Source organism: Arachis ipaensis, chromosome B2 (assembly GCF_059453495.1).
Source record: "Arachis ipaensis isolate K30076 ecotype BB chromosome B2, ASM5945349v1, whole genome shotgun sequence".
In the NCBI taxonomy this organism is placed as follows: Eukaryota; Viridiplantae; Streptophyta; class Magnoliopsida; order Fabales; family Fabaceae; genus Arachis; species Arachis ipaensis.
Window position 1 is genome coordinate 86,945,826 of NC_142437.1, and position 27,963 is coordinate 86,973,788.

The 27,963-nt window shown below is 39.9% G+C and overlaps 1 protein-coding gene and 1 non-coding gene across 2 annotated transcripts; both read left to right on the forward strand.

The window, feature by feature from the left end:
- LOC148574719 (uncharacterized) lies at positions 1-27,929 on the forward strand. Its single transcript, XM_088505942.1, has 2 exons — positions 1-1,854; positions 27,705-27,929. The coding sequence occupies exons 1-2, from the start codon at positions 1-3 to the stop codon at positions 27,927-27,929; spliced, it is 2,079 nt and encodes a 692-aa protein (XP_088362068.1).
- On the forward strand, positions 20,631-20,734 carry LOC148574720 (small nucleolar RNA R71). Its single transcript, XR_015905968.1, has one exon. It is a non-coding gene; the product is annotated as a small nucleolar RNA R71 (small nucleolar RNA).
- Positions 27,930-27,963: the final 34 nt, after the last annotated feature.

Sequence of the window (27,963 nt, forward strand, 5' to 3'; positions counted from 1 at the left end):
ATGAAAACTAAAATTTCTAAGGACTTCAAACTCCCGGATATGGCTTTGTATGATGGCACTACAGATCCCAACCATTACCTCAGCAACTTCAGAAGCAGAATGTACCTCACCGATGCCTCCGACGCCGTTCGCTGCAAAGCTTTTCCAACAACTCTCACGAAGACAGCAATCAGATGGTTTGACAACCTACCTCCAAAGTCCATCTCAAGCTTTGACGACTTAGCCAAAAAATTCCTTGCCAGATTCTCCATCCAAAAAAACAAGGCTAAGCACGCCCCCAGTCTACTAGAGATCAAGCAAGGAGATCGAGAAAGTCTTCGCAACTACATGGAAAGATTCAACAAAACATGCCTAGATATACAAAACTTGCCAACAGAGGCCGCCATCATGGGCCTCATCAATGGCCAACGAGAGGGACCTTTTAGCCAATCTATATCAAAGAAATACCCCACATCTCTAGATGAAGTGCAGGAACGAGCAGAAAAATACATCAACATGGAAGAAAATTCTCAACTAGGAGAAACCTCAAAATCCGGGTTTGCCTACCGAGATAAAGACAAAGAATCCAAAAAGAAGGAAGATCGACAAGGGGAAAAAATTAAAAAATACCATAATTACACCCCTCTTAGGGTGTCCCTGGTGGATGTTTACAAGGAAGTCTGCCACACAGAAAAAATACCCCCAGCTCGACCACTCAAAAGCAAAAGAGGAGGAGGAAACCGAAACAAATACTGTGAATACCATCGCGTCCGTGGGCATTCCACTATTCAATGCTTCGATCTAAAAAATGTAATAGAAAAGTTAGTGAGAGAAGGAAAACTAGATCGGTATCTGGCCAATCGAGACGAGGAGCAAAGAAAAAGGCGGAGAGACGAGGAGGTCGGACGAACCGAACGATCACCTCGTACGCCAGAAAGACATGTCCATATGATACACGGAGGATTTGCAGGAGGAGGAATCTCCAAATCATCCCGCAAAAGACATCTCAAAGAAGTATATCATGTCGAAGGGAAGGAGGAAGCACCCGACATCCCCGCAATCACGTTCACCAAAGAAGACGCATTCGGTATCATCCCAGGACACGACGATCCCATGGTCATCACCATCATACTGGTAAACGCCAATCTCCACCGCACACTAATAGACCAAGGAAGCTCTGCCGACATCTTATTTAAAACTGCCTTTGACAAACTCGGCTTAGAAGAAAAAGAGCTTAGAGCATACCCGAACAGCCTGTTCGGACTGGGAGATACCCCAGTACAACCACTGGGATATGTATCACTACATACAACCTTCGAAAAAGGGAACCAATCCAGAACACTCAAGATAGACTACATTGTGGTCGACGTAAGTTCAGCCTACAATGCCTTAATAGGTCGGACGACACTAAATCAACTCGGCGCAATAGTCTCAACTCCACATCTATGCATGAAATTCCCAACTACAGAAGGGATAGCTACGATAAAGGCAGATCAAAAGATGGCACGCCGCTGTTACAACGAAAGTCTAAACCTCATAAGCAGAGGAGAAGAGTTCCATACAATTGAGCTTGGTGGAGTTCAGAGACGAGAAGAACTCCGTCCACAGCCCGAAGGTGAAGTAGAGAAAGTTCATATCGGAGACACCTCAGACAAAACAACTAATATTGGCACGATCCTAAAAGGAGACGCAAAAGAATTACTAGTACAGTTCTTACGAGATAATGTCGATCTCTTCGCATGGAAAGCTGCAGACATGCCTTGCATAGACCCCAAGCTAATGTGTCACAAGTTGGCGGTCTATCCAGGATCTCGGCCGATACAGCAGAGACGAAGAAAACTTGGGCCAGAACGATCCCAAGCTGGGGAAGAACAGGTACAGGCACTACTGGAGGCAGGATTCATAAGAGAAGTCAAGTACCCACTATGGCTAGCTAATGTCGTATTGGTGAAAAAATCAAATGGAAAGTGGCAAATGTGCACCGATTACACCAATCTCAACAAAGACTGCCCTAAAGATCCTTATCCACTCCCAAGTATTGATGCTCTGGTGGACGCCTCATCCGGATATAAATTCCTCTCGTTTATGGATGCATATTCCGAATACAATCAAATCCCCATATATCCACCAGATTAAGAAAAGACCTCGTTTTTAACACCAAGAGCAAATTACTGCTACATTGTGATGCCTTTTGGTCTCAAGAATGCGGGAGCTACTTATCAGCGGCTAATGAATAAAGTCTTTTCCGATCATATCAGAAAAATCATGGAAGTCTACGTGGACGATATGTTAGTAAAGACACAAAGTGAAGAGACCTTATTGTCCGACCTGGCCCAAGTTTTCGACACTATAAGGAAGCATGGCATGCGACTCAATCCGGTAAAATGCACCTTTGCAGTAGAAGCTGGCAAATTCTTAGGCTTTATGCTCACACAAAGAGTAATTGAGGCAAATTCGGATAAATGCCAAGCTATACTCAACATGAAGAGCCCAACTTGTGTCAGAGAGGTACAACAACTCAACCGAAGATTGGCAGCCTTATCCAAATTCTTAGCGGGATCAACGATAAGATCTCTCCCCTTCTATGCTACTTTAAGGAAAGGAAAGAAGTTCGAATGGACAATAGAGTGCGAGTAAGCCTTCTAATATTTCAAAAGTTTCCTGGGACGACCACCTATCCTAACTTGACCACGAGAGGGAGAGCCACTCGTATTATACCTTGCGGTAGGAAGTCGGGCAGTAGCCTCAGCACTGGTTCGAGAGGACGAGGAAGGGCAACAACCTGTATACTTCATTAGTAAAGCGCTGCAGGGATCCGAGCTGAACTACCAAAAAATAGAAAAGTTTGCCTATACTCTCATACTGACATCTCGACGACTTCGCCCGTACTTCCAGGCTCACACCATTAAGGTTCGGACCAACCAGCTCATAAAAGGGATATTGCAAAAAACAGATCTAGCAGACAGAATTTTACAATGGGTAGTCGAATTATCCGAGTTTGACCTCCAATATGAAGCTCAGACAGCCATCAAATCACAGTACTTAGCCGACTTCATTGCAGAATTCACAGATACTCTGGAAACTCCCACAGAATGGAATCTCTACGCGGACGGTTCCTCAAATAAGACTCGAAGCGGCGCAGGTGTGATAATAGAAAGCAACCAAGGAACACAAGTTGAGCTTTCCCTCAAATTCGGGTTCCCGGCCTCAAACAACCAGGCAAAATATGAAGCGTTACTAGCTGGTTTGAAGCTGGCTAAGGAGGTGGGAGCTCAAAGACTCAACATCTTCAGCGATTCACAAGTAGTTACCTCACAAATAACAGGGAGCTACCAGGCCAAAGATCCCACCATGAAAAAGTATTTGGATAAAACCAAGGAACAGCTCGGACAATTCGGGGAATATAAGATCTGTCACATACCCCGCGAACAAAATGCCCGAGCTGACTGATGAGAGGAACTTTTGCATGGTCTAGAAATTTGCGGATAAATCCTCATTGCAAGTATAGTTTCTAAACCTTCAAAAGTCCTTTCACACAAACGTTTTGGTTGTCACAAGTAACAAACCCCTTTTAAATTGATAACCGAGTATTTAAACCTCGGGTCGTCTTCTCAAGGAATTGTAGGGAGGTATGTTCTTATTATTGGTTATGAGTTTTGTAAATTGGGGGTTTAGGAGTTTGGGCAATGGGCACATATATATTTAAATGACAAATAAAATAAATAAATAACTGTAAAATAAACATTTTGGCATGGTATGAGAAATTGGAAGTCCAGACTTAGTTATCCTTATCAATAATAATGAAAGTTGAATCTTAATTCCACTTAGTTAACTTTTACTAAAGCAAAGGAAGGTCAAGGGACAAATTGGTTTGATCTTCGAATCCTATTTATTTCCTAAGAAAAGATTGGGATTATTGAAGTTCAATTCAATTGGCAAGATAACAATTATCAATTATGCTGTTGAATTGGATAATTCCTGAGTTACTGATTTCTTAACCAAAACCAAAAGGGAAAAAGTAAATCTACTGGAATAAAAATGTCTTCAGAAGGGAATAACAATAATGTAAACAAAAGAAAGCAATAGTAAACTGAAATACCTCAAATAACATTAATCCAAAATAATAATCTGTAACATGGAAGAGTTCATAAATTAAATTAGAAAAATAAATAAAAGGAACATTGAACCTGGGAAGAAGTTGAAATAATAAAGTTGAAATAATAATACATCCTAATTCCTTTAAGAGGAATTCTAATCCTAGATCCTAAGAGAGAGGAGAGAACCTCCCCCTTTAAAAACTACATGAAAAGTGAATTCTGGAAATGTGTTTTTGAATGGATGCATTCCCCCACTTTATAGTCTCTAATCTGCGCTTTCTGGGCCGAAAACTGGGTCAGAAACAGCCCAGAAATCGCTGGAGGAGAAATCTATCACGCTGGTTTTTCGTCACTACGACATGGCCGCATGGAGCACGCAGTCGCGTTGCCTAGAGTCAGAGAAACTATGGATTATTATATATCAAATCGAAGCCCCGAACGTTAGCTTTCCAACGCAACTGGAACCGCATCGTTTGGACCTCTGCAGCTAAAGTTATAGCCGTTTGAGTGCGAAGAGCTCATGTTGGACAGCTTAGCAGTTTCTCCAACTTCTTGTATTCCTTTCATTTTTGCATGCTTCCTTTCCATCCTCCAAGCCATTCCTGTCCTATAATCTCTGAAAACACTTAACACACATATCAAGGCATCTAATGGTAATAAGAGAGGATTAATAATAAGCAAATATAAGATCAAAGAAGCATATTTTCGATCATAGCACAAAATCAGGAAGGAAATATAAAACCATGCAAATATTATGAATAAGTGGGTAAAGAGTTGATAAAATCCACTCAATTGAGCACAAGATAAACCATGAAATAGTGGTTTATCAACCTCCCCACACTTAAACATTAGCATGTCCTCATGCTAAGTTCAAGAGAAGCTATAAAGATGAAGAGGAATGATAGAATGTATGAAATGCAAGCCTATCTGTATGAATGCAACTACATGCAAAATGTTTCTACCTACTTGGTTGAAAGTAAATAAATTCTCCAAGACAAAATATAAATCAGATTTCACTAATTCAAATTATACAATAGAAGACAAGTAAACTTGTAAGAAGATAGCTAATAAAAGCAGGGAACATAGAATTAAGCACTGAACCCTCACAGGAAGTGTATATGCACTCTAATCTCTCAAGTGTATAGGGTTAATCACTCTACTCTTCTCTAGTCATGCTTTCTAAACTTTGTTCTTCATCTAACCAATCAACAATTATTTAGCATACCAATGCAAACATCATGAGGTCTTTTCAGGGTTGTAATGGGGCTGAGGTAAAGGTAAGGATATATGTATGGCCAAGTGAGCTTTATAAAGTGAATCCTTGATTAGTCTAAGATCTCACCTAACATATACACACTTTATACAATTTTAAAATACTTTACCTAATTACCCAAATTTTTCCCACTTTTGTATTACATGCTCATGTATCAAACTTATTTTTGAATTTTGTCCCATGTGCATTGATTCTTTTTATTTTGCATTTGGGATAATATTATTTTTCTTCTCTTTTCTTTTCTTCTTCTTCTTTTTTTTTTGTATCCCCTTATTTAATTACTTAATTTTTTTTCAATATACATGGTAATTTAATTATTTTGATTTCACATGAGCACGTTTCCCAAATTTTCAAATAACTTATTCAATTTAATTCCCTACTTTTTTTTTTCATATCATCCATGTTCCCATAAAATTCCCCACACTTAAATTATACACAATATCTATCTTAAGCTAAACAAGGATTCAACTTGGGATTTTTATTTTGTTTTTCTGCTTAAGGCTAGTAATGTGGTTATGAAAATAGAAGGGGTTAAAAAGTTCAAAGTGGCTAACAAGGATGACATAAAAGGGTAGGCTTATTTGGGATAAGTGAGCAAAAATCAAATAATGGCCTCAATCATATGCAAGCATGTAAATACACTAAATAATGGACATATAGAATGGAACAAAGCAAAGATTGCAATTATAGAGAAGAAAACACACAAGAATAAAATACTATGGTTAAATAATGTAACCATGTAAATAAGCTCAAATCTCACAGGTTGTGTGTTCTTTAGCTCAAAAACCATGTTCCAAATACAACTTCCAAACAAGTTTTAATAGAAATTTTTTTCAATTTAAATTAGTGAAATTTTTCAAAGATAGGGTCTTAAAAGAATTTTATTACTTTAACCAAGTAGTAACTAAATGCATAAAATCAAACAAATATGCAAATGCAATAACTAATTTAACAAAGAAAATTTAAACATTGGTGTTGAAACAGAAAGGTACTAACCCATGGAGATCGGTATCGACCTCCCCACACTTAAAGATTGCACCGTCATCGGTGCATGCTGAGATGTGCAGGTAGACGAGTTGCTCCAACTGATGCTTTTCTTCAAGATTTTGCAGATGGACTTGTCTATCTCCCATGTAAACGTCTTCCGCTTTCCTTTCGGGTGGCCATCCTGAAAGAAAAAAGGGAAGAAGAGTAACCCAGAAATAAAGATAGAAAAATAAATACAGTATGGGTGGGTTAATGCCAAATAATAAGGGTCTCAATTACATGGTAGCTACAACATACAAGTGAGAAAATAATAGAAGCCATGGCATGCCAGTGGTACAAAATGTACAACAATGGGAAGAGAGTGGGGAAGGAGAGATAATATAAATTTATGTCAATGCAAAAGTAATATAGATATAAAAGATTGGCATTGATTTAAATAATGTTACCCAATCAGAATAAAACAAGTCATAAGCACCAAGATAATACCAGAAAAGATATAACAGTTGAATAAGAACATTTGAACACCAATGGTAAAATAATAAATTTAGAAAAATAAAAATATTCAATGAATGAAAGTATGCAAATAAATAAAATAAAATAAAAGATAAGAAGAATGAGAAGGGAAAGAAAAAAGTAAGAAAGAAAGAAGAAAGAAGAAAAGATAGAAGAAATTAGGATTAGAGAAGAAAAGATAAGAAAATTGGCACTAATCTGGATAGGTTGTGTGACGCTGGCGACGCGGTCGCGCGGTGCGCAATAAGGTCAGGCGACGCGGACGCGTCGGGCACGCGATCGCGTGACTTGATCTGTGCTAGTGGCGCGAGTGCAGCCTCGCGGTCGCACAACTCTCTGCTTGAAACTTGGTATTGCCAAAATTCAGGGTGACGCAGTCGCGTGGTCGACGCGATCGCGTGGGTGGCCTTATTTCCAATATGACGCGGACGCGTGGGTGACGCGTTCGCGTGGAAGGGCTTGTGCTGCTAGCACGGGTCCAGCCCAATTCCAACTCAAATTTCGGCCATACACCCTTGTTACGTTGATTTACAGGGCCACGCGGTCGCGTGGGTGACGCGGTCGTGTGGGAGCCATTTTTCCCACATGACGCGGACGCGTCAGCGACGCTGCCGCGTCGCGTGCGTGCTTCTCTTTTTTTTTTTTTAATACAATATGCAGAATGCAATGCTTAATGTGAATGCTATGAAAACTTCCAGGTTCAATGAAAATTAAAATAAAATAAAAACAAACAACATGAAATAAATTTGAAAAAGAAACGATCATACCATGGTGGGTTGTCTCCCACCTAGCACTTTTAGTTAGAGTCCTTAAGTTGGACATTTGGTGAGCTTCCTGTTATGGTGGCTTGTGCTTGTATTCATCCAGGAATCCCCACCAGTGCTTGTACTTCCAGTAACCTCCGGGGTCCCAAACTAGGCATGTAAAGCCCTTAAGAAGCTTCAAACAGATTCTTAAGCTCCCGGGGTGACAAATGTCAGAGTAGATTTCAGGATCCCAAACCTTGCTTTTACACCCATTTTTGTTGGGATCTGTACTTTTCCAGCCGGGTGATAAGTAATTTGAATTCTCACTGCAGCTACCAAACAGCTTCCTAGACCCATTCAATTGAGCTCTACACCAACCATTGCGTTTAAAGCTTCCAACCATAATGAACCTTGCAGGACAATTCGTACTACTGACCATCTTCCTCTTACTCTTAATGTCACAAAGAGCTCTGAGTTGACCATCCGTCTCCAGTAGCCCATATTCAAGTGGGATTAGAAAGCTAAGGGATATGAATTTTACCCACTTGAATGTTGTGAAGGATGATGGCAACTTAGGGGGAGGGGTTTCCAACAACTTTGGCAAGGTAATTTCAAGCTCCACTCCCTTGTGCTCTTTGACATCTTCTACCTCTTAATCAACCTCTACAAAGTCTTCAACCATGGTTTGCCTTGGAGGTTGTACGCTCTTCTCAACGTCAACATCAAACACCGTGGAAGGAGGCTCTGTGACTGGACTTTCCAATGGAGGTACAGCATCTCTTAAGTCTGCAACCACTTCTTCCTTTACAACTATTATGGCTTCCTCCACTTGTTCCAATACAAAGCTATGTTCCTCATTGTCCACCAAAGTTTCTAGTGTCTCCTTCATGGTTTGCTCTTCTTTTGATTCTCCACATGTAGCCATGGGAGTTCCTTGAGTGTTCAGATATTGGGAAGCTATTTTATTCACTAACTCGCCGAAGGTGGCCGCAAAATTTTGCACACTCTCATTCATCCTTTCTTGCCTTTGAAGAATAACACGAAGTCTGTTATTCATTGGAGGTTGGGGTGGATATGAGGATTCATTGGTTGGGAGAGAGGGTTCATAATAGGAAGGTGGTTCATCTTGATAATAATATGGAGATGGTGAATATTGAGGTGGTGGTTCATGAGAGTAGTTGTATTGGAAAGGTGGTGGTTCTGTGTATGGTTCATTTGGCTCATAAGATGGTTGGTATGGTGGATGTGGGTTTGGGTCATATGGAGGTGAATGGTGGAAAGGGGCTTGTGAGTTTGGTGGTTCAAAGATATGTTGGGGAGGTGGTTCATAAGCACAAGGTGGGGCTTGTTGGTAATTACAAGGGGTCCACCATATCTACCAGCTTGGTATGCATTGTAGAGTGGTCCTTGCCCATGATATCTTGGAGGGTGTTGTTGCCTAAAGGGTTTATGAGATTCTCTTGGCTCCATCCATCTTTGATTGCTTAGACCTTGATGCATATTCCTGTTATAGCTTCCACTCCTTTCAACAGATTTAGAACCAAACTCAAAGCGAGAGGGGTGAGAACTCATAATAGTAAATAAAAATTAAAAACAAAAATAAAAATAAATTTAAATTAAAAGGTTATTTAAATTTTGAATTTGAAAATTAAATTTTGAAATTTTGAATTTAAAATTTTGAAATTTTGAATTTTAAAATTTTTTTTTGAAATTTTAATTTTTAAAATTTGAAATTTGAAAATTTTTAAATTTGAATTTTGAAATTTGATTTTTGAAATAAGATAAGATAAGATAAAAATTTTAAAATAAAAAACCAATAACCTCTTAATTTATGAAAAAGAAAAAAATAAAAAATAAAAATAAAAATAAAAACAAATCAAAAAGCAGATATTTACAATAACCAATAATAAGGCACACGTTTGCAATTTCCTGGCAATGGCGCCATTTTGATGAGAGGAACTTTTGCGTGGTCTAGAAATTTGCGGATAAATCCTCGTTGCAAGTATAGTTTCTAAACCTTCAAAAGTTCTTTCACACAAACGTTTTGGTTGTCACAAGTAACAAACCCCTTTTAAATAGATAACCGAGTATTTAAACATCGGGTCGTCTTCTCAAGGAATTGCAGGGAGGTATGTTCTTATTCTTAGTTATGAGTTTTGTAAATTGGGGGTTTAGGAGTTTGGGCAATGGGCACAGATATATTTAAATGACAAATAAAATAAATAAATAACTGTAAAATAAACTTTTTGGCATGGTATGAGAAATTGGAAGTCCAGACTTAGTTATCCTTATCAATAATAATGAAAGTTGAATCTTAATTTCACTTAGTTAACCTTTACTAAAGCAAAGGAAGGTTAAGGGACAAATTGGTTTGATCTTCGAATCCTATTTATTTCCTAAGAAAAGATTGGGATTATTGAAGTTCAATTCAATTGGCAAGATAACAATTATCAATTATGCTATTGAATTGGCTAACTCCTGAGTTACTGATTTCTTAACCAAAACCAAAAGGAAAAAAGTAAATCTACTGGAATAAAAATGTCTTCAGATGGGAATAACAATAATGTAAACAAAAGAAAGCAATAGTAAACTGAAATACCTCAAATAACATTAATCCAAAATAATAATCTGTAACATGGAAGAGTTCATAAATTAAATTAGAAAAATAAATAAAAGGAACATTGAACCTGGGAAGAAGTTGAAATAATAAAGTTGAAATAATAATACATCCTAATTCCTTTAAGAGGAATTCTAATCCTAGATCCTAAGATAGAGGAGAGAACCTCCCCCTTTAAAAACTATATGAAAAGTGAATTTTGGAAGCGTGTTTTTGAATGGATGCATTCTCCCACTTTATAGTCTCTAATCTGTGCTTTCTGGGCCGAAAACTGGGTCAGAAACAGCCCAGAAATTGCTGGAGGAGAAATCTGCCACGCTGGTTTTTCGTCACTACGACACGGCCGCATGGAGCACGCAGTCGCGTTGCCTAGAGTCAGAGCAACTATGGATTATTATATATCAAATCGAAGCCCCGAACGTTAGCTTTCCAACGCAACTGAAACCGCATCGTTTGGACCTCTGCAGCTAAAGTTATAGCCGTTTGAGTGCGAAGAGGTCAGGCTGGACAGCTTAGCAGTTTCTCCAACTTCTTGTATTCCTTCCATTTTTGCATGCTTCCTTTCCATCCTCCAAGCCATTCCTATCCTATAATCTCTGAAAACACTTAACACACATATCAAGGCATCTAATGGTAATAAGAGAGGATTAATAATAAGCAAATATAAGATCAAAGAAGCATATTTTCGATCATAGCACAAAATCAGGAAGAAAATATAAAACTATGCAAATATTATGAATAAGTGGGTAAAGAGTTGATAAAATCCACTCAATTGAGCACAAGATAAACCATGAAATAGTGGTTTATCACTGACGCACTCTCAAAATTAGCCAGCACCAAACTAGGGGGCAACAATAGAAGCCTCATCCAAGAAACGCTACAGAACCTGTCAATCTCAGAAGAGAAAAAAGTTCTAGCCATAACAGGTCAGGATCAAGGATGGATGACCTCCATAATTAACTACCTCAAAACGGAAACACTCCCCACAGATGAAAAGGAGGCAAAGAGGTTAAAATGGGTGTCTCAATACTACACTATCATAAACAACACCCTATATAAAAGAGGGATTTCAATACCACTATTAAAATGTGTGCCGACCTCCAACATAAGGAAAGTTTTAGAGGAAGTACACAGTGGCATTTGTGGTAATCATCTCGGAGCACAAGCTCTCACCAAAAAAGTACTCCGGGCGGGATTTTATTAGCGAACTCTACAAAAGGAAGCTACAGAGTTTGTAAGGACATGCCGACCATGACAGAAACATGCCAACTTTCACATCGCCCCGCCTGAAGAGCTTATCAGCGTAACTTCACCTTGGCCATTTGCAAAATGGGTACTCGACCTTCTCGGACCCTTTCCTCAGGGATCGGGACAAGTTAAATTCCTCATAGTAGGGGTAGACTACTTTACAAAGTGGATCGAGGCAAAACCCCTAGCTAATGCTACTGCTCAAAGAAGTCGAAAATTCCTATATAGAAACATTGTCACAAGGTTCGGGGTCCCATACTCCATCACCACAGACAATGGCACCTAATTCACAGATGCAGGCTTCAGAAAATTAGCAGCCGATTTGAACATAAAGCACCAGTTCACCTCCGTCGAACATCCCCAAGCCAATGGACAAGCTGAAGCTGCCAACAAAGTCATATTAGCCGGGTTAAAACGGAGATTACAGGATGCAAAGGAAGCTTGGGCTGAGGAACTCCCACAAGTCCTATGGGCATATCGGACAACGCCACATTCCACTACAAAGGAATCACCCTTCCGACTAGCATACGGAGTGGAGGCAATGATCCCGGTAGAAATTGAGGAAGGGTCACCTAGAGTAGTACACTACAATGAAGAAGCCAACTCCCAACGGCGAAGGGAAGAACTCGACCTACTCTCGGAAGTCCAGGAAAGAGCTCGGATCAGGGAAGAAGCACTAAAACGTCGAATGGCTTCGAGATATAATCAAAAGGTAGTGCCGCGAGGTTTCGCGGAAAATGACCTCACTCTAATCCGAAATGATATCGGAACAACTCGACTTGGAGAAGGAAAGCTGGCAGCAAACTGGAAAGGACCCTACCGAGTCACAGAAGTACTTGGGAAGGGCTACTACAGACTGTCCGAACTCGATGGACGAGAGCTTCCCAGATCGTGGCACGCCTGCAACCTTAGAAGGTACTATAGTTAAGAATGATAAAGGATCTTGGTATAAGGTACACTCTTTTTCCTGAAAAGGTTTTTTAATGAGGTACCAAGCTAAGACCTACAAACTATCCGACTTATAGGGATGAAAAACTCCCGCATGTATATATTTGCACTTTTTCTTTGAATAAAATATATTTTAGATATTCTACAAATTCTCAAGACGCATTAATCTAAAGCATTCATCGTCCGATTATAAAGCAACAGATCGGCAAAAAGTGAAAAACAGATTCACAGCACGATCACGATAAAGACCAATAGAGATGAAAGCGCGATTCATCTAAAGGTCGACCAAATAAAGATAGAAACCACCTTCTACAAATCGGCAAAAATGAAAGCAGAATAATGCAAGAAGTTATCGAAAGTGATCCGGAAAAAGAACCTGACGAGGTCTTATGGATTGCTAAATAATAACTTAAAGACTGGCCGACGTTAAGAAGTCGGACCAAGTCAACCCAAGTTATAAGTAAACCCTGGAAAGAGGTCTGGCCAACCCTATTAAAGAGGATTACTTTAACTTAGAAGGGCCCGACATGACAAAGTCGGCCCAAAACATAAAGTTATAGAAGTAATCCATGAAAGAGACCTGAACAAGGTCCCAGAAAGAGGAATACAAAAATAACTTAGAAGGGCCCAACATGACAAAGTCGGCCCAAAACATAAAGTTATAGAAGTAATCCCTGAAAGAGACCTGAACAAGGTCCAAGAAAGAGGATTACAAAAATAACTTAGAAGGCCCCGACATGACAAAGTCAGCCCAAAACATAAAGTTATAGAAGTAATCCCTGAAAGAGACCTGAACAAGGTCTAAGAAAGAGGATTACAAAAATAACTTAGAAGGGCCCGACATGACAAAGTCGGCCCAAAACATAAAGTTATAAAAGTAATCCCTGAAAGAGACCTGACAAGGGTCCAAAAAAGAGGATTACAAAATAACTTAGAAGAGATCGACATGAAGAAGTCGGTCTCCTACAACAAACAAGTTATAAAAGTAATCCCTGAAAGAGACCTGACAAGGGTCCAAGAAAGAGGATTACAAAAAAAACTTGGAAAAGACGATGCAAAGAAGTCGGTCTCCCACAAACAAGTTATAAAAGTAGTCCCTGAAAGAGACCTGACAAAGGTCCAAAAAAGAGGACTACAAAAATAACTGGAAGGAGGACCAACATAAAGAAATCGGTTAGGGATTGCTAGAAATAAATATAAGTAAGAGCGAGAAAACCGAAATACAAGTTGGATCCACACATCCACGACCTCAAAGGATCCAAGCTACAAGCAATAAGTACAAAGCAATCCAAAGAGGCCGAGCAGCAAGGCTCCAGCATTCTCAAAACCCAGAAAGGTGCCAAGACAAGTGCAAACAAGCATGATATAAAATACGATATTATAACAAGCTTCAGGGTCAGGCCCAAAAGCTTGAAAGCTACTTGTTGTTTTTTCAAAATAAAAAGTTACTAAACAAGCAACCAGAAGGAGTATCAACAATCAGCAAAATATTCAAACTACAAAATAAAGAGTTTAAAAGCCCACAAGCTGGGCTATCTACACAAACATCCAAGAAAAATAAGCTAAGATCGGGAGCCTTCTCGGCAGCATCAGTACGGGGAGAAGGAGGGCGAGTCTGAATAGGTACAGCATCCACAGTACCATCATCCCGATTCAAGATCTGACAGTCCAGATCAGAAACGGATTGACCGACCTCAACTAGGGGAACTGTGGAAGTTGACACTTTGGCCGGAAGCACAGGGGGAGGTTCGACATCGTCATCATCCTGGTCATCAGGGACAATCTTACCATCCCTCACAATATTGTCCAAGCTAAAAAGAGTAAGATCGGCCTCGGGAGCAATAATTCGAACCTGCTCCTTCAGGTTCTCGTAAGCAGCATTCACACTGCCAACAAGATGACCCTGGAGCTCAAAGTAATCAGCTCGGGCATTCTCCAACTCCTCCTTCAAATGCACTTCCTTCTCGATAGGATGTGACATAGCTGTCTTTATGCCTCAATGCCGTATCCTCGGCCAACCGCACAGAAGCCGCCAGAGCAAGGGAACTCGCCTTCTCATTCTTCAGATCCTTCTCCAGTTTGGCCACCTTCACCTCAAGCTCCTCCTTCAAGCCCTTCATCCGATCGAATTCCTATTTTACCTCCTCCAAAAAAGCTTTGGTGGCATGGAGAGGAAGATTTTGAGCAGTTTGGTATAGGGCAGCTCCTATATGTGCCATTTTTACACTACTCCGAGTTATAAAATCCAAATGATGAAGGAGTGATACATCATCCATAGGGAGGACACCGTAGGGACCGATCTGCTGATCTACGAACTCAACCGTGTCAAAATCAGGGGCATCAAGGTTGAAAGGCTCAATTGTTTTTTGTTTCTTGTTAGGAGTAGCACCAGAAGTAGTAGCAGAAGACTGTGGAGGGTTGGCCAGGCAAACCCGAGGAGTGGGAATCACCTTCCTCGGCCCAGGAGAACTCGGCACGGGCGGCTTCACCTGAACTTGAGAAGATCCCTCTCCCGTCATCTTGGCCGAGATATTTTGAGCAGCAGCAGCCTTCTTCGCCTTTTTGAAGGCCTTCATGGAATCATTATTTTTTGACATCTCTGAAAAAACAAAATCAACCACAGTAATGGGTCATGGTGCACGAAATTGTGATCTCCAGGCTCGAACAAATCCTGGTAATGGCTCCAAAGCTTGGTGCTCTGATCTTAATTCATAATTGTCACAACTTCGATACAACTAACCAGCAAGTGCACTGGGTCGTCCAAGTAATACCTTACGTGAGTAAGGGTCGAATCCCACGGAGATTGTTGGTATGAAGCAAGCTATGGTCACCTTGTAAATCTCAGTCAGGCGGATTTAAACATGATATTTTATTAGATTCAAATAAACAATAAAAGGGATAGAGATACTTATGTAAATCATTGGTAGGAATTTCAGATAAGCGAATGGAGATACTTTTCGTTCCTCTGAACCTCTGCTTTCCTGCTATCTTCATCCAATCAGTCTTACTCCTTTCCATGGCTGGCTTTATGTGATACATCACCACTGTCAATGGCTACTTTCGGTCATCTCTCGGGAAAATGATCCAATGCCCTGTCACGGCACGGCTAATCGTCTGGAGGCATCACCCTTGTCAATGGCTTCATCTTATCCTCTCAGTGAATAATCTGCTCACGCACCCTGTCACGGCACGGCTATTCATCTGTCGGTTCTCGATCATGCCGGAATAGGATTTACTATCCTTTTGCGTCTGTCACTAACGCCCTGCAATCGCGAGTTCGGAGCTCGTCACAGTCATTCAATCATTGAATCCTACTCGGAATACCACAGACAATGTTTAGACCTTCCAGATTCTCTTGAATGCCGCCATCCTTCTAGCTTACGCCACGAAGATTCTGGTTAGGAGATCTAAGAGATATTCATTCTAGCTTAATTCATGTAGAACAGAAGTGTTTGTCAGGCACGCGTTCATAAGGGAGAAGGATGATGAGTGTCACACATAATCATCACCTTCATCACGTTCTTGGGTGCGAATGGATATCTTAGAAGCGAAATAAGAAGAATTGAATAGAAAACAGTAGTACTTTGCATTAATCTTTGAGGAACAGCAGAGCTCCACACCTTAATCTATGGAGTATAGAAACTCTACCGTTAAAAATACATAAGTGAAAGGTCCAGGCATGGCCGAGAGGCCAGCCCCTCTGATCTAAGAACCAGGCGTCCAAAGATGCCTAATACAATAGTAAGAGGTCCTATTTATAATAAACTAGCTACTAGGGTTTTACATGAGTAAGTATTTGATGTATAAATCCACTTCCGGGGCCCACTTGGTGTGTGTTTGGGCTGAGCTTAAGTGTTGCACGTGCAGAGGCCATTTGTGGAGTTGAACGCCAGTTTCTGTGCCAGTTTGGGCGTTCAACTCTGGTTTTGGATCCTTTTCTGGCGCTGGACGCCAGATTTGGGCAGAAGGCTGGCGTTGAACGCCAGTTTACGTCGTCAATTCTTGGCCAAAGTATGGACTATTATATATTTCTGGAAAGCCCTGGATGTCTACTTTCCAACGCAATTGGAAGCACGCCATTTCGAGTTCTGTAGCGCTAGAAAATCCACTTTGAGTGCAGGGAGGTCAGAATCCAACAGCATCAGCAGTCCTTTTTCAACCTCTGAATCTGATTTCTGCTCAAGTCCCTCAATTTCAGCCAGAAAATACCTGAAATCATAGAAAAACACACAAACTCATAGTAAATTCCAGAAATATGAATTTAACATAAAAACTAAGGAAAACATCCCTAAAAGTAACTAGATCCTACTAAAAATATACTAAAAACAGTGTCAAAAAGCGTATAAATTGTCCGCTCATCACAACACCAAACTTAAATTGTTGCTTGTCCCCAAGCAACTGAAAATCAAATAGGATAAAAAGAAGAGAATATACTATAAATTCCAAACTATCAATGAAACAGAGCTTCAATCATATGAGCGGGACTTATAGCTTTTTGCCTCTTGAATAGTTTTGGCATCTCACTTTATCCACTGAGGTTCAGAATGATTGGCATCTATAGGAACTTCAGATTTCGAATAGTGTTATTGACTCTCCTAGTTCAGTATGATGATTCTTGAACACAGCTTCTTTATGAGTCTTGGCCATGGCCCTAAGCACTTTGTTTTCCAGTATTACCACCGGATACATAAATGCCACAGACACACAATTGGGTGAACCTTTTCAGATTGTGACTCAGCTTTGCTAAAGTCCCCAATTGGAGGTGTCCAGGGTTCTTAAGCACACTCTTCTTTTGCTTTGGACCTTGACTTTAACCGCTCAGTCTCAAGTTTTCACTTGACACCTACACGCCACAAGCACATGGTTAGGGACAGCTTGGGTTAGCCGCTAAGACCAGGATTTTATTCCTTTAGGCCCTCCTATCCACTGATGCTCAAAGCCTTGGGATCCTTTTTATTTGCCCTTGCCTTTTGGTTTTAAGGGTTATTGGCTTTTTCTGCTTGCTTTTTCTTTTTCTTTCTATTTTTTTTTTCGCCTACCCCTTTTTTTTTTCTCTTTTTTTTTTTTTTCTACAAGCTTTGTTCTTTGCTGCTTTTTCTTGCTTCAAGAATCATTTTTATGATTTTTCAGATTATCAAATAACATGTCTCCTATTCATCATTCTTTCAAGAGCCAACATATTTAACATTCTTAAACAACAACTTCAAAAGACTTATGCACTGTTCAAGCATACATTCAGAAAACAAGAAGCATTGTCACCACATCAATATAATTAAGCTAAGTTCAAGGATAAATTCGAAACTCATGTACTTCTTGTTCTTTTGAATTAAAACATTTTTCATTTAAGAGAGGTGATGGATTCATAGGACATTCATATCTTTAAGACAAAGTTACTAACTACTAATGATCATGTAATGAAGACACAAACATAGATAAGCACATAACATAGAAAACGAACGAAAAGCAGAAGAATTAAGAACAAGGAATGAGTCTACCTTAGTGATGTCCTTGAGCTCTTCTATGTCTCTTCCTTGCCTTGGCTGCTCCTCCTTCATTGCTTTTAGATCTTCTCTGATTTCATGAAGGATGATGGAGTGCTCTTGATGTTCCACCCTTAGTTGCTTCCAATAATTGTGTGGAATAAAATGTATCCCCTGAGGTATCTCAGGGATCTCTTGATTTGCAGTCAAATGTTCTACCACTGAGCTATAGACCCTTGATGGAAGCTTTTGTCTTCCCTTTCCTCTTTCTAGAGGTTTCTCTGGCCTTAGTTGCCATCAATGGTTATGGAAAAAACAAAAAAGCTATGCTTTTACCACACCAAACTTAGAATGTTGCTCGCCCTCGAGCAAAAGAAGAAAGAATAGAAGAAGAAGAAGAGGATATGGAGGAGATGGATGGAGGTGTGTATTCGGCCATATGGGTGGGATTGGGTGGGAGAGAGATGTTGAATTTTGAAGGTAGTGGTTGTATGTGAGTGGTAAATGGAAAAAAAGAAGGGATGATCATGAATGGAAAGAGAGATGATGAGGTAGGTGGGGATCCTGTGGGGTCCACAGATCCTGAGATGATCCTGTGGGGTCCACAGATCTTGAGGTGTCAAGGCATTTACATCCCTGCACCAATTTGGGCATGTAAAATGCCCTTGCACACAACTCTGGGCGTTCAGCGCCAGGTTGGTGCCCATTTTGGGCGTTCAACGCCTCTTTGCTGCCATTTCTGGCGTTGAACGCCAGAACCATGCTTGTTCTGGGCGTTCAGCGCCAGGATGCTCCCATTCTGGGCGTTCAGCGCCAGAACTATGCTTTGTTCTGGCGTTTGAACGCCAGACAGATGCTCCTCCAGGGTGTGATTTTTCTTCTGCTGTTTTTGATTCCGTTTTCAATTTTTCTATTTATTTTGTGACTCCACATGATCATGAACCTAAGAAAACATGAAAAACAATAAAAATAAGAATTAGATACACATTGGGTTGCCTCCCAACAAGCGCTTCTTTAATGTCAATAGCTTGACAGTGGGCTCTCATGGAGCCTCACAGATGTGCAGAGCTTTGTTGAAACTCTCCAACACCAAACTTAGAGTTTGGATATGGGAGTTCAACACCAAACTTAGAGTTTGGTTGTGGCCTCCCAACACCAAACTTAGAGTTTGACTGTGGGGGCTCTGGTTGACTCTGCTTTGAGAGAAGCTTTTCAAGCTTCCTCTCCATGGTTGCAGAGGGAGATCCTTGAGTTTTGAATACAAGGGAGTTCTCATTCCATTGAAGGACTATTTCACCTCTGTCAACATCAATCACAGCTCTTGCTGTGGCCAGGAAAGGTCTTCCTAGGATGATGGATTCATCCTCTTCCTTTCCAGTATCCAGGACTATGAAATCAGTAGGTATGTAAAGGCCCTCAACCTTTACTAATACATCTTCTACTTGTCCATAAGCCTGTCTTCTTGAGCTATCTGCCATCTCTAATGAGATTTTAGCAGCTTGCACCCCATAGATTCCCAGTTTCTCTATTACAGAGAGGGGCATGAGGTTTATTCCTGAACCAAGGTCACATAGGGCCTTAAAGATCATAGTGCCCATGGTACAGGGTATTATGAACTTTCCAGGATCCTGTCTCTTCTGAGGCAATGTCAGTTGATCCAGATCTCTTAGTTCATTGATGAACAAGGGAGGTTCAACTTCCCAAGTATCAATGCCAAATAATTTGGCATTCAGCTTCATGATTGCACCAAGAAACTTGGCAGTTTGCTCTTCAGTAACATCCTCATTCTCTTCAGAAGAGGAATACTCATCAGAGCTCATGAAGGGCATAAGGAGGGTTAATGGAATCTCTATGGTCTCTAGATGAGTCTCAGATTCCTTTGGTTCCTCAGAGGGAAGCTCCTTATTGATCACTGGACGTCCCAGGAGGTCTTCCTCCTTGGGATTCACGTCCTCTCCTCTCCTCACAGGTTCGGCCATGGCGCTTATGTCAATGGCCTTGCACTCTCCTTTTGGGTTCTCTTCTGTATTGCTTGGGAGAGTACTAGGAGGGATTTCAGTGATCCTTTTACTCAGCTGGCCCACTTGTGCTTCCAGATTTCTAATGGAAGACCTTGTTTCATTCATGAAACTTACAGTGGCCTTAGATAGATCAGAGACTAGATTTGCTAAATTAGAAGCATTTTGTTCAGAGTTCTCTGTCTGTTGCTGAGTTGATGATGGAAAAGGTTTGCTATTGCTAAACCTGTTTCTTCCACCATTATTAAAGCCTTGTTGGGGCTTTTGATCCTTCCATGAGAAATTTGGATGATTTCTCCATGTTGAGTTATAGGTGTTTCCATAAGGTTCACCTAAGTAGTTCACCTCTGCTATTGCAGGGTTCTCAGGATCATAGGCTTCTTCTTCAGAAGATGCCTCTTGAGTACTGTTGGATGCAGCTTGCATTCCATGCAGACTCTGAGAGATCATATTGACTTGCTGAGTCAATATTTTATTCTGAGCCAATATGGCATTCAGAGTATCAACTTCAAGAACTCCCTTCTTCATAGGCGTCCCATTACTCACAGGATTCCTTTCAGAAGTGTACATGAACTGGTTATTAGCAACCATGTCAATGAGTTCTTGAGCTTCTGCAGGCGTTTTCTTTAGGTGAATGGATCCACCTGCAGAAGTGTCCAGTGACATCTTTGATAGCTCAGATAAACCATCATAGAATATATCCAGGATGGTCCATTCTGAGAGCATGTCAGAAGGACACTTTTTGGTCAACTGTTTGTATCTTTCCCAAGCTTCATAGAGGGATTCACCTTCTTTCTGTCTGAAGGTTTGAACATCAGCTCTAAGCTTGCTCAGCTTTTGAGGAGGAAAGTACTTGGCTAAGAAAGCCGTGACCAGCTTATCCCAAGAGTTCAGGCTGTCTTTAGGTTGAGAATCCAACCATAATCTAGCTCTGTCTCTTACAGCAAAAGGGAAAAGCATGAGCCTGTAGACTTCAGGATCTACTCCATTAGTCTTAACAGTATCACATATCTGCAAGAATTCAGTTAAGAACTGAAAAGGATCTTCAGATGGAAGTCCATGAAACTTGCAGTTCTGCTGCATCAGAGAAACTAATTGAGGTTTCAGCTCAAAATTGTTTGCTCCAATGGCAGAAATGGAGATGCTTCTTCCATGTAAATTGGAATTAGGTGCAGTGAAGTCACCAAGCATCTTCCTTATATTATTATTATTTTCGGCTCCCATCTCCTTTTCCTGTTTGAAAATTTCTGAAAGGTTATCTCTGGATTGTTGTATTTTAGCTTCTCTTAATTTTTTTTCTTCAGAGTCCTTTCAGGTTCTGGATCTGCTTTAACAAGAATATTCTTGTCCTTGCTCCTGCTCATATGACAAAGAAGATGGCACAGAAAAAATAGTAATAATAATATGGATCCTTTATACCACAGTATAGGGATCCTTGTGTTAGTAGAAGAAAAGAAGGGAAGAAAATCTGAACTCAGAGAGAGAGGGGGTTCGGATTTTTGGAGAGTTGAAGGAAAGATGTTAGTATATCAATAAACAAATAGAAGAAGATGAGAGGGGGAAGTGAATTTTCGAAAACAATTTTTGAAAAGGAGTTAGTGGTTTTTGAAAATAGTTTTTGAAAAATGTTTAGTATTTTTTTCGAAATTTTTTTTTTATAAAAAATAAAAATAATTAGTTAATAAAAAAGAAATTTTTGAAAAAGAGGGAAGATATTTTCGAAAATTAGAGAGAGAGAGTTAGTTAGGTAGTTTTGAAAAAGTTAAGAAACAAATAAAAAGTTAGTTAGTTAGTTGAAACAAATTTGAAAAGATAAGTTGGGAAGTTAGAGAAGATATTTTGAAATCAAATTTTGAAAAAGATAAGATAAGAAGATATTTTTTTTTGAAAAGATATGATAGAAATTAGTTTTGAAAAAGATTTGATTTTTAAAATCACAATTAATGACTTGATTCATAAGAAATCACAAGATATGATTCTAGAACTTAAAGTTTGAATCTTTCTTAACAAGCAAGTAACAAACTTCAAATTTTTGAATCAAAACATTAATTGATTATGTTATTTTCGAAAATTTGATATAAAAATAAGAAAAAAATTTTTGAAAAATAATTTTTTAATTTTCGAAAATAACTAAGAATTTTGAAAAATATTTGATTTTTGAAAAAGATTTTGAAAAAGATAAGATTTTCAAATTGAAAATTTGATTTGACTCATAAGAAATAACTTGATTTAAAAAAAATTTTGAAAAAATCAACCCAAATTTTCGAATTTGATGAGAGAAAAAAGGAAAGATATTTTTTTTTTATTTTTGAATTTTTATGATGCAAGAGGAAAACACTAAAAAGATGCAATGCATGAAATTTTTAGATCAAAACATGTGATGCATGCAAGAATGCTATGAATGTCAAGATGAACACCAAGAACACTTTGAAGATCATGATGAACATCAAGACACAATTTTGAAAAATTTTTAATGCAAAGAAAACATGCAAGACACCAAACTCAGAATTCTTTAATGCTTACGCACTAAGAATTCAAGAATGCATATGATAAACATGAAAAGACACAAAACAAAAAATCATCAAGATCAAACAAGAAGACTTACCAAGAACAACTTGAAGATCATGAAGAACACTATGAATGCATGATATTTTCGAAAAATGCTAGATGCATATGCAAGTGACACCAAACTTATGATATGACTCAAGACTCAAACAAGAAACACAAAATATTTTTGATTTTTATGATTTTCTAATTTTTTTGGATTTTTATTTTATATTTTTCAAAAAATTCTTTTGAAAAAGAAAATAAGGATTCCAAAATTTTTAATATGAATTCCAGGAATCTTGCCATGTTAGTCTTAAAGCTCCAATCAAAGGGTCAGGCATGGCTTAATAGCCAGCCAAGCTTTAATCAAAATATGAGTGTAATTCAGACATGACAAGCCTAACATGCTCTATCCAAAAGAATTAGACATGGCTTTACAGCCAGCCATGCTTCAACATGCTTCATGAAACACTAGAATTCATTCTTAAAAATTCTGAAAGGAAAATATATTTTTGAAAACATTTTTATTTTAAATTTTTTTTTTTCGAAAACAAAGGAAGAATTTTTGAAAATATTTTTGAAAAATTTTTGAAAATAAAATAAAAAGAAAATTACCTAATCTGAGCAACAAGATGAACCGTTAGTTGTCCAAACTCGAACAATCCCCGGCAACGGCGCCAAAAACTTGGTGCACGAAATTGTGATCTCCAGGCTCGAACAAATCCTGGTAATGGCTCCAAAGCTTGGTGCTCTGATCTTAATTCATAATTGTCACAACTTCGATACAACTAACCAGCAAGTGCACTGGGTCGTCCAAGTAATACCTTACGTGAGTAAGGGTCGAATCCCACGGAGATTGTTGGTATGAAGCAAGCTATGGTCACCTTGTAAATCTCAGTCAGGCGGATTTAAACATGATATTTTATTAGATTCAAATAAACAATAAAAGGGATAGAGATACTTATGTAAATCATGGGTAGGAATTTCAGATAAGCGAATGGAGATACTTTTCGTTCCTCTGAACCTCTGCTTTCCTGCTATCTTCATCCAATCAGTCTTACTCCTTTCCATGGCTGGCTTTATGTGATACATCACCACTGTCAATGGCTACTTTCGGTCATCTCTCGGGAAAATGATCCAATGCCCTGTCACGGCACGGCTAATCGTCTGGAGGCATCACCCTTGTCAATGGCTTCATCTTATCCTCTCAGTGAATAATCTGCTCACGCACCCTGTCACGGCACGGCTATTCATCTGTCGGTTCTCGATCATGCCGGAATAGGATTTACTATCCTTTTGCGTCTGTCACTAACGCCCTGCAATCGCGAGTTCGGAGCTCGTCACAGTCATTCAATCATTGAATCCTACTCAGAATACCACAGACAAGGTTTAGACCTTCCAGATTCTCTTGAATGCCGCCATCCTTCTAGCTTACGCCACGAAGATTCTGGTTAGGAGATCTAAGAGATATTCATTCTAGCTTAATTCATGTAGAACAGAAGTGTTTGTCAGGCACGCGTTCATAAGGGAGAAGGATGATGAGTGTCACACATAATCATCACCTTCATCACGTTCTTGGGTGCGAATGGATATCTTAGAAGCGAAATAAGAAGAATTGAATAGAAAACAGTAGTACTTTGCATTAATCTTTGAGGAACAGCAGAGCTCCACACCTTAATCTATGGAGTGTAGAAACTCTACCGTTAAAAATACATAAGTGAAAGGTCCAGGCATGGCCGAGAGGCCAGCCCCTCTGATCTAAGAACCAGGCGTCCAAAGATGCCTAATACAATAGTAAGAGGTCCTATTTATAATAAACTAGCTACTAGGGTTTTACATGAGTAAGTATTTGATGTATAAATCCACTTCCGGGGCCCACTTGGTGTGTGTTTGGGCTGAGCTTAAGTGTTGCACGTGCAGAGGCCATTTGTGGAGTTGAACGCCAGTTTCTGTGCCAGTTTGGGCGTTCAACTCTGGTTTTGGATCCTTTTCTGGCGCTGGACGCCAGATTTGGGCAGAAGGCTGGCGTTGAACGCCAGTTTACGTCGTCAATTCTTGGCCAAAGTATGGACTATTATATATTTCTGGAAAGCCCTGGATGTCTACTTTCCAACGCAATTGGAAGCACGCCATTTCGAGTTCTGTAGCGCCAGAAAATCCACTTTGAGTGCAGGGAGGTCAGAATCCAACAGCATCAGCAGTCCTTTTTCAACCTCTGAATCTGATTTCTGCTCAAGTCCCTCAATTTCAGACAGAAAATACCTGAAATCACAGAAAAACACACAAACTCATAGTAAAGTCCAGAAATGTGAATTTAACATAAAAACTAAGGAAAACATCCCTAAAAGTAACTAGATCCTACTAAAAATATACTAAAAACAGTGTCAAAAAGCGTATAAATTGTCCGCTCATCAGGTCACAATCATAAAAAGAGGAAGCAAAACTAAGAAACAAGTACAGAAACAAGTCAGACAGTACCCAAAACAGTTCGAACCAGGGACGGGTCATTCAAAAACCTTTTTGTATCAAGATGGGGTGGTTCCCCCCATAAATTTTCAAGAACAATAACAAAAGCCCGCTCAACCTCGTCAAGCATCTCCCATGTATAACGAGACACTCTCACATCCTTCTGCCACTCTAGAGGAAAAGCAGGCTCGTCATTCTCATCAAGAAAAAAGGGGCGGACCCCCTCAACAGCACGGACTCTAAAGAAATAATTCTTAAAATCGTTAAAAGATTCATCGTACATGGCAAAAACTTTATGCCCCTGGGCAGACCTAAAAGAAACCCAGGAAGCCTTCTTTTTGGAAGAAGCTCCAGGCTTGGCAGAAACAAAAAAATAAAGGAAAAGAGTCTGAGAAGGTATTACGCCTAGCTCTCGGCAAAGCAGCTGAAAGATCTTGATAAAAACCCAGGAATTCGGATGAAGCTGGGATGGGGCAATGTTACACGACCACAACAAATCGGTCTCGAAAGCAGTAAAAGGAAACGTAATGTCCAACTGGCTGAAGAAATATTCATAGGCATAAAAGAAGGGACGCTCCCCCTCAACCGAAGTAGGAAAACAAACCCTCTCGTCAGAGTCGGGCGCTACAAGCTCATAATCCCTCTCCCGGGCACTGCTACCACAAATCCTATGACGTTTCCTCATCTCTACACAAAAATCATCGTCCACCACAGAGACACACATTAAGACAAGGGAGTCCAGCCAATCAGACATCCCCTCGGGAACTTTAGAAGACATCTCCATAATGTTATTGCGAGAAGACATGAGGCCAACTAATCCTACAATAAGAAAAGAAGATTGGATTACTAAAAAACATCTCGGACGAGGGGCAAAACAACTCGACTAATATGATACAGAAGAGCAAACAGAAAAGGAAAACCCCAAGACTCAAACCAAAGTCCTGGGGCATCCTTCGGAGGCAGTAACAAAGCAAGGTTTCAGGAAAAATCTACAGCTTACATCCCAGCATCTCTCAAACAAGAAAAGAAGATTTCAGATAACGAACATTTTCATAGGAGAAAGACAAAACACAAAAAGTCATCAAAGCCACTATCTTTTTACAGTCTATCAGCAAAAAGCATCGCCAACATCAAACACGTCAAGCGGAAATCGTCAAAGGCACAACCTTCTTTCAGAATCAAACAAAACCATCATCAAAAGCACAAACAGAAACGGTGTTAACATGCAAAAGCCCTAAAAGCATCAAGCAACAGGAAAGGCGAAAAGGTTCATACAAAAAGGCGAAGAAACTCCCAGAACACACAGTACAACAGCAATCAGGCATAGCAAAAGAAGAAAGATCCAAACTTTCTCCAAACAAAATCAAAACTTTCTCAAAATCAGACATGAAAAAGTGACATGGAAAAGAGAAAGGAAGAAAAACCAACCTGAGCGAAGAAGCCTCGAAGGAGATTGAAGACGGAGAGACAGAATCACCCAGAAAAATTGCCAAATGATACCGCAACTCAAGAAATACAAAAGGCGAAAACAGAAAAGCGAGAGAGTAAAAGAGAAGTTACAAAGAGAAATGAAGAAGAGAAACTGTTTCTGTGAGCAAATTTCAAAATAAAAGCCAAGGGAACGGGGCAATTAAAACCAATTAATGAAGGTATTAAACCCTCGCACGTTCCCAAGAACAGAACACTACTATAAAAGCGCGCGCTTTCAGAGGAAAACGTTCCACATTCAAAAATTCTACAAAAAGAAAGAAGTTGACAAATGCTCGAATTCGGCTTCACCAGAGAAGGATCGAAGTCTAAGACTCGACCTCAAAAAGAAAGACCGAGCTCGAGCAGGTGCACTGTTCACACCCTGGGTCGAGCTATCCGACCCGAGATGTTCAGTGACAAAGCGACCGACCTCTTCAGGTCAGGCTATCCGACCTCTTCTCAAAGAGGTCGGCCAAATCGATAGGAAAGCCCAATAAATGGCCCAAATAGAGGAACATGACCCAAATCCAAAGGCAATCCAAGCCTATAGAGATAAAGGCGGTTCCCTTGAAGATAAGCTGACTTCACCCAAAATAAGATAAGATAACGAACTAATCTTATTAGAAAGGTCAGCCCACACTACTATAAATATACTGGAGCACCCAGGTATAACTCATACTCTGATTCTACTAAAAACCTGCTTAATACCCATGCTAACTTAAGCATCAGAGTTTCTTGCAGGTACCCCCCACCCTCCAGTGACGAAGGATCAGCAGTGCAGTCAGTCCCACAAATCAGACGCGACAGCTCCGGCCGCCACCCACCAGCCGGACACGTCATCTCCGACTAGTACAGAAGATCTCGTCCGAGATCGACCTACAATTTCAGGTAACCCTCGGAACAGATTTTTTTTGTAATTAAAGCAAGTTCGTCGCACCCCCGGCGAACTCTAGGGTGAATTTGGCGCACTATTTAAACCTGGTGGGGCCATTTTCATTTGTCCCTTTCTTTTCTAATCTCTCCTCCAAAATTACTATGTTCCTCATTTCTGTTTTTTGAACACCCATAAATTTCGTTGTGGACGACATTCTCAGTTTTAGGTCAGTAAATAATATGTTAGTTAGAGTTACTTTTTTGTTAGCTTAGTTAGAGTTACTGTTTACATGTTAGATAAAGTTACTAGTTAGAGATTGCATGTTAGTTAGAGTTACAGATTTACTGTTTATATGCTAGTTAGACTTACTGTTAACTGTTTACATATTAGTTAGATTTTTTATGTTATTGGTTTCAAGTACAGTTGCTGTTTTGTGAATAGGATGAGTGGACGTCATATGCTGACCCAAAGCTGATTGGTCTAGTTCCACTGGCGATAGCTGAGGTGGAGGCCTCCGCGACAATTGTTTGTCCCCTGCTTTTCTTTGCTATCGTCGAGTGCCATCAGGTGGACGAGGTGGTACGTCAGTTCGGGGGCGTGCAACACATTCCAACCAGGCCACTGAACATTGACGAGATGCACAGGCTGGATGGTCGGTTCGGATGAGGCGAGTGGTTCCCGCAGCTGCTTGGTGGCTGGC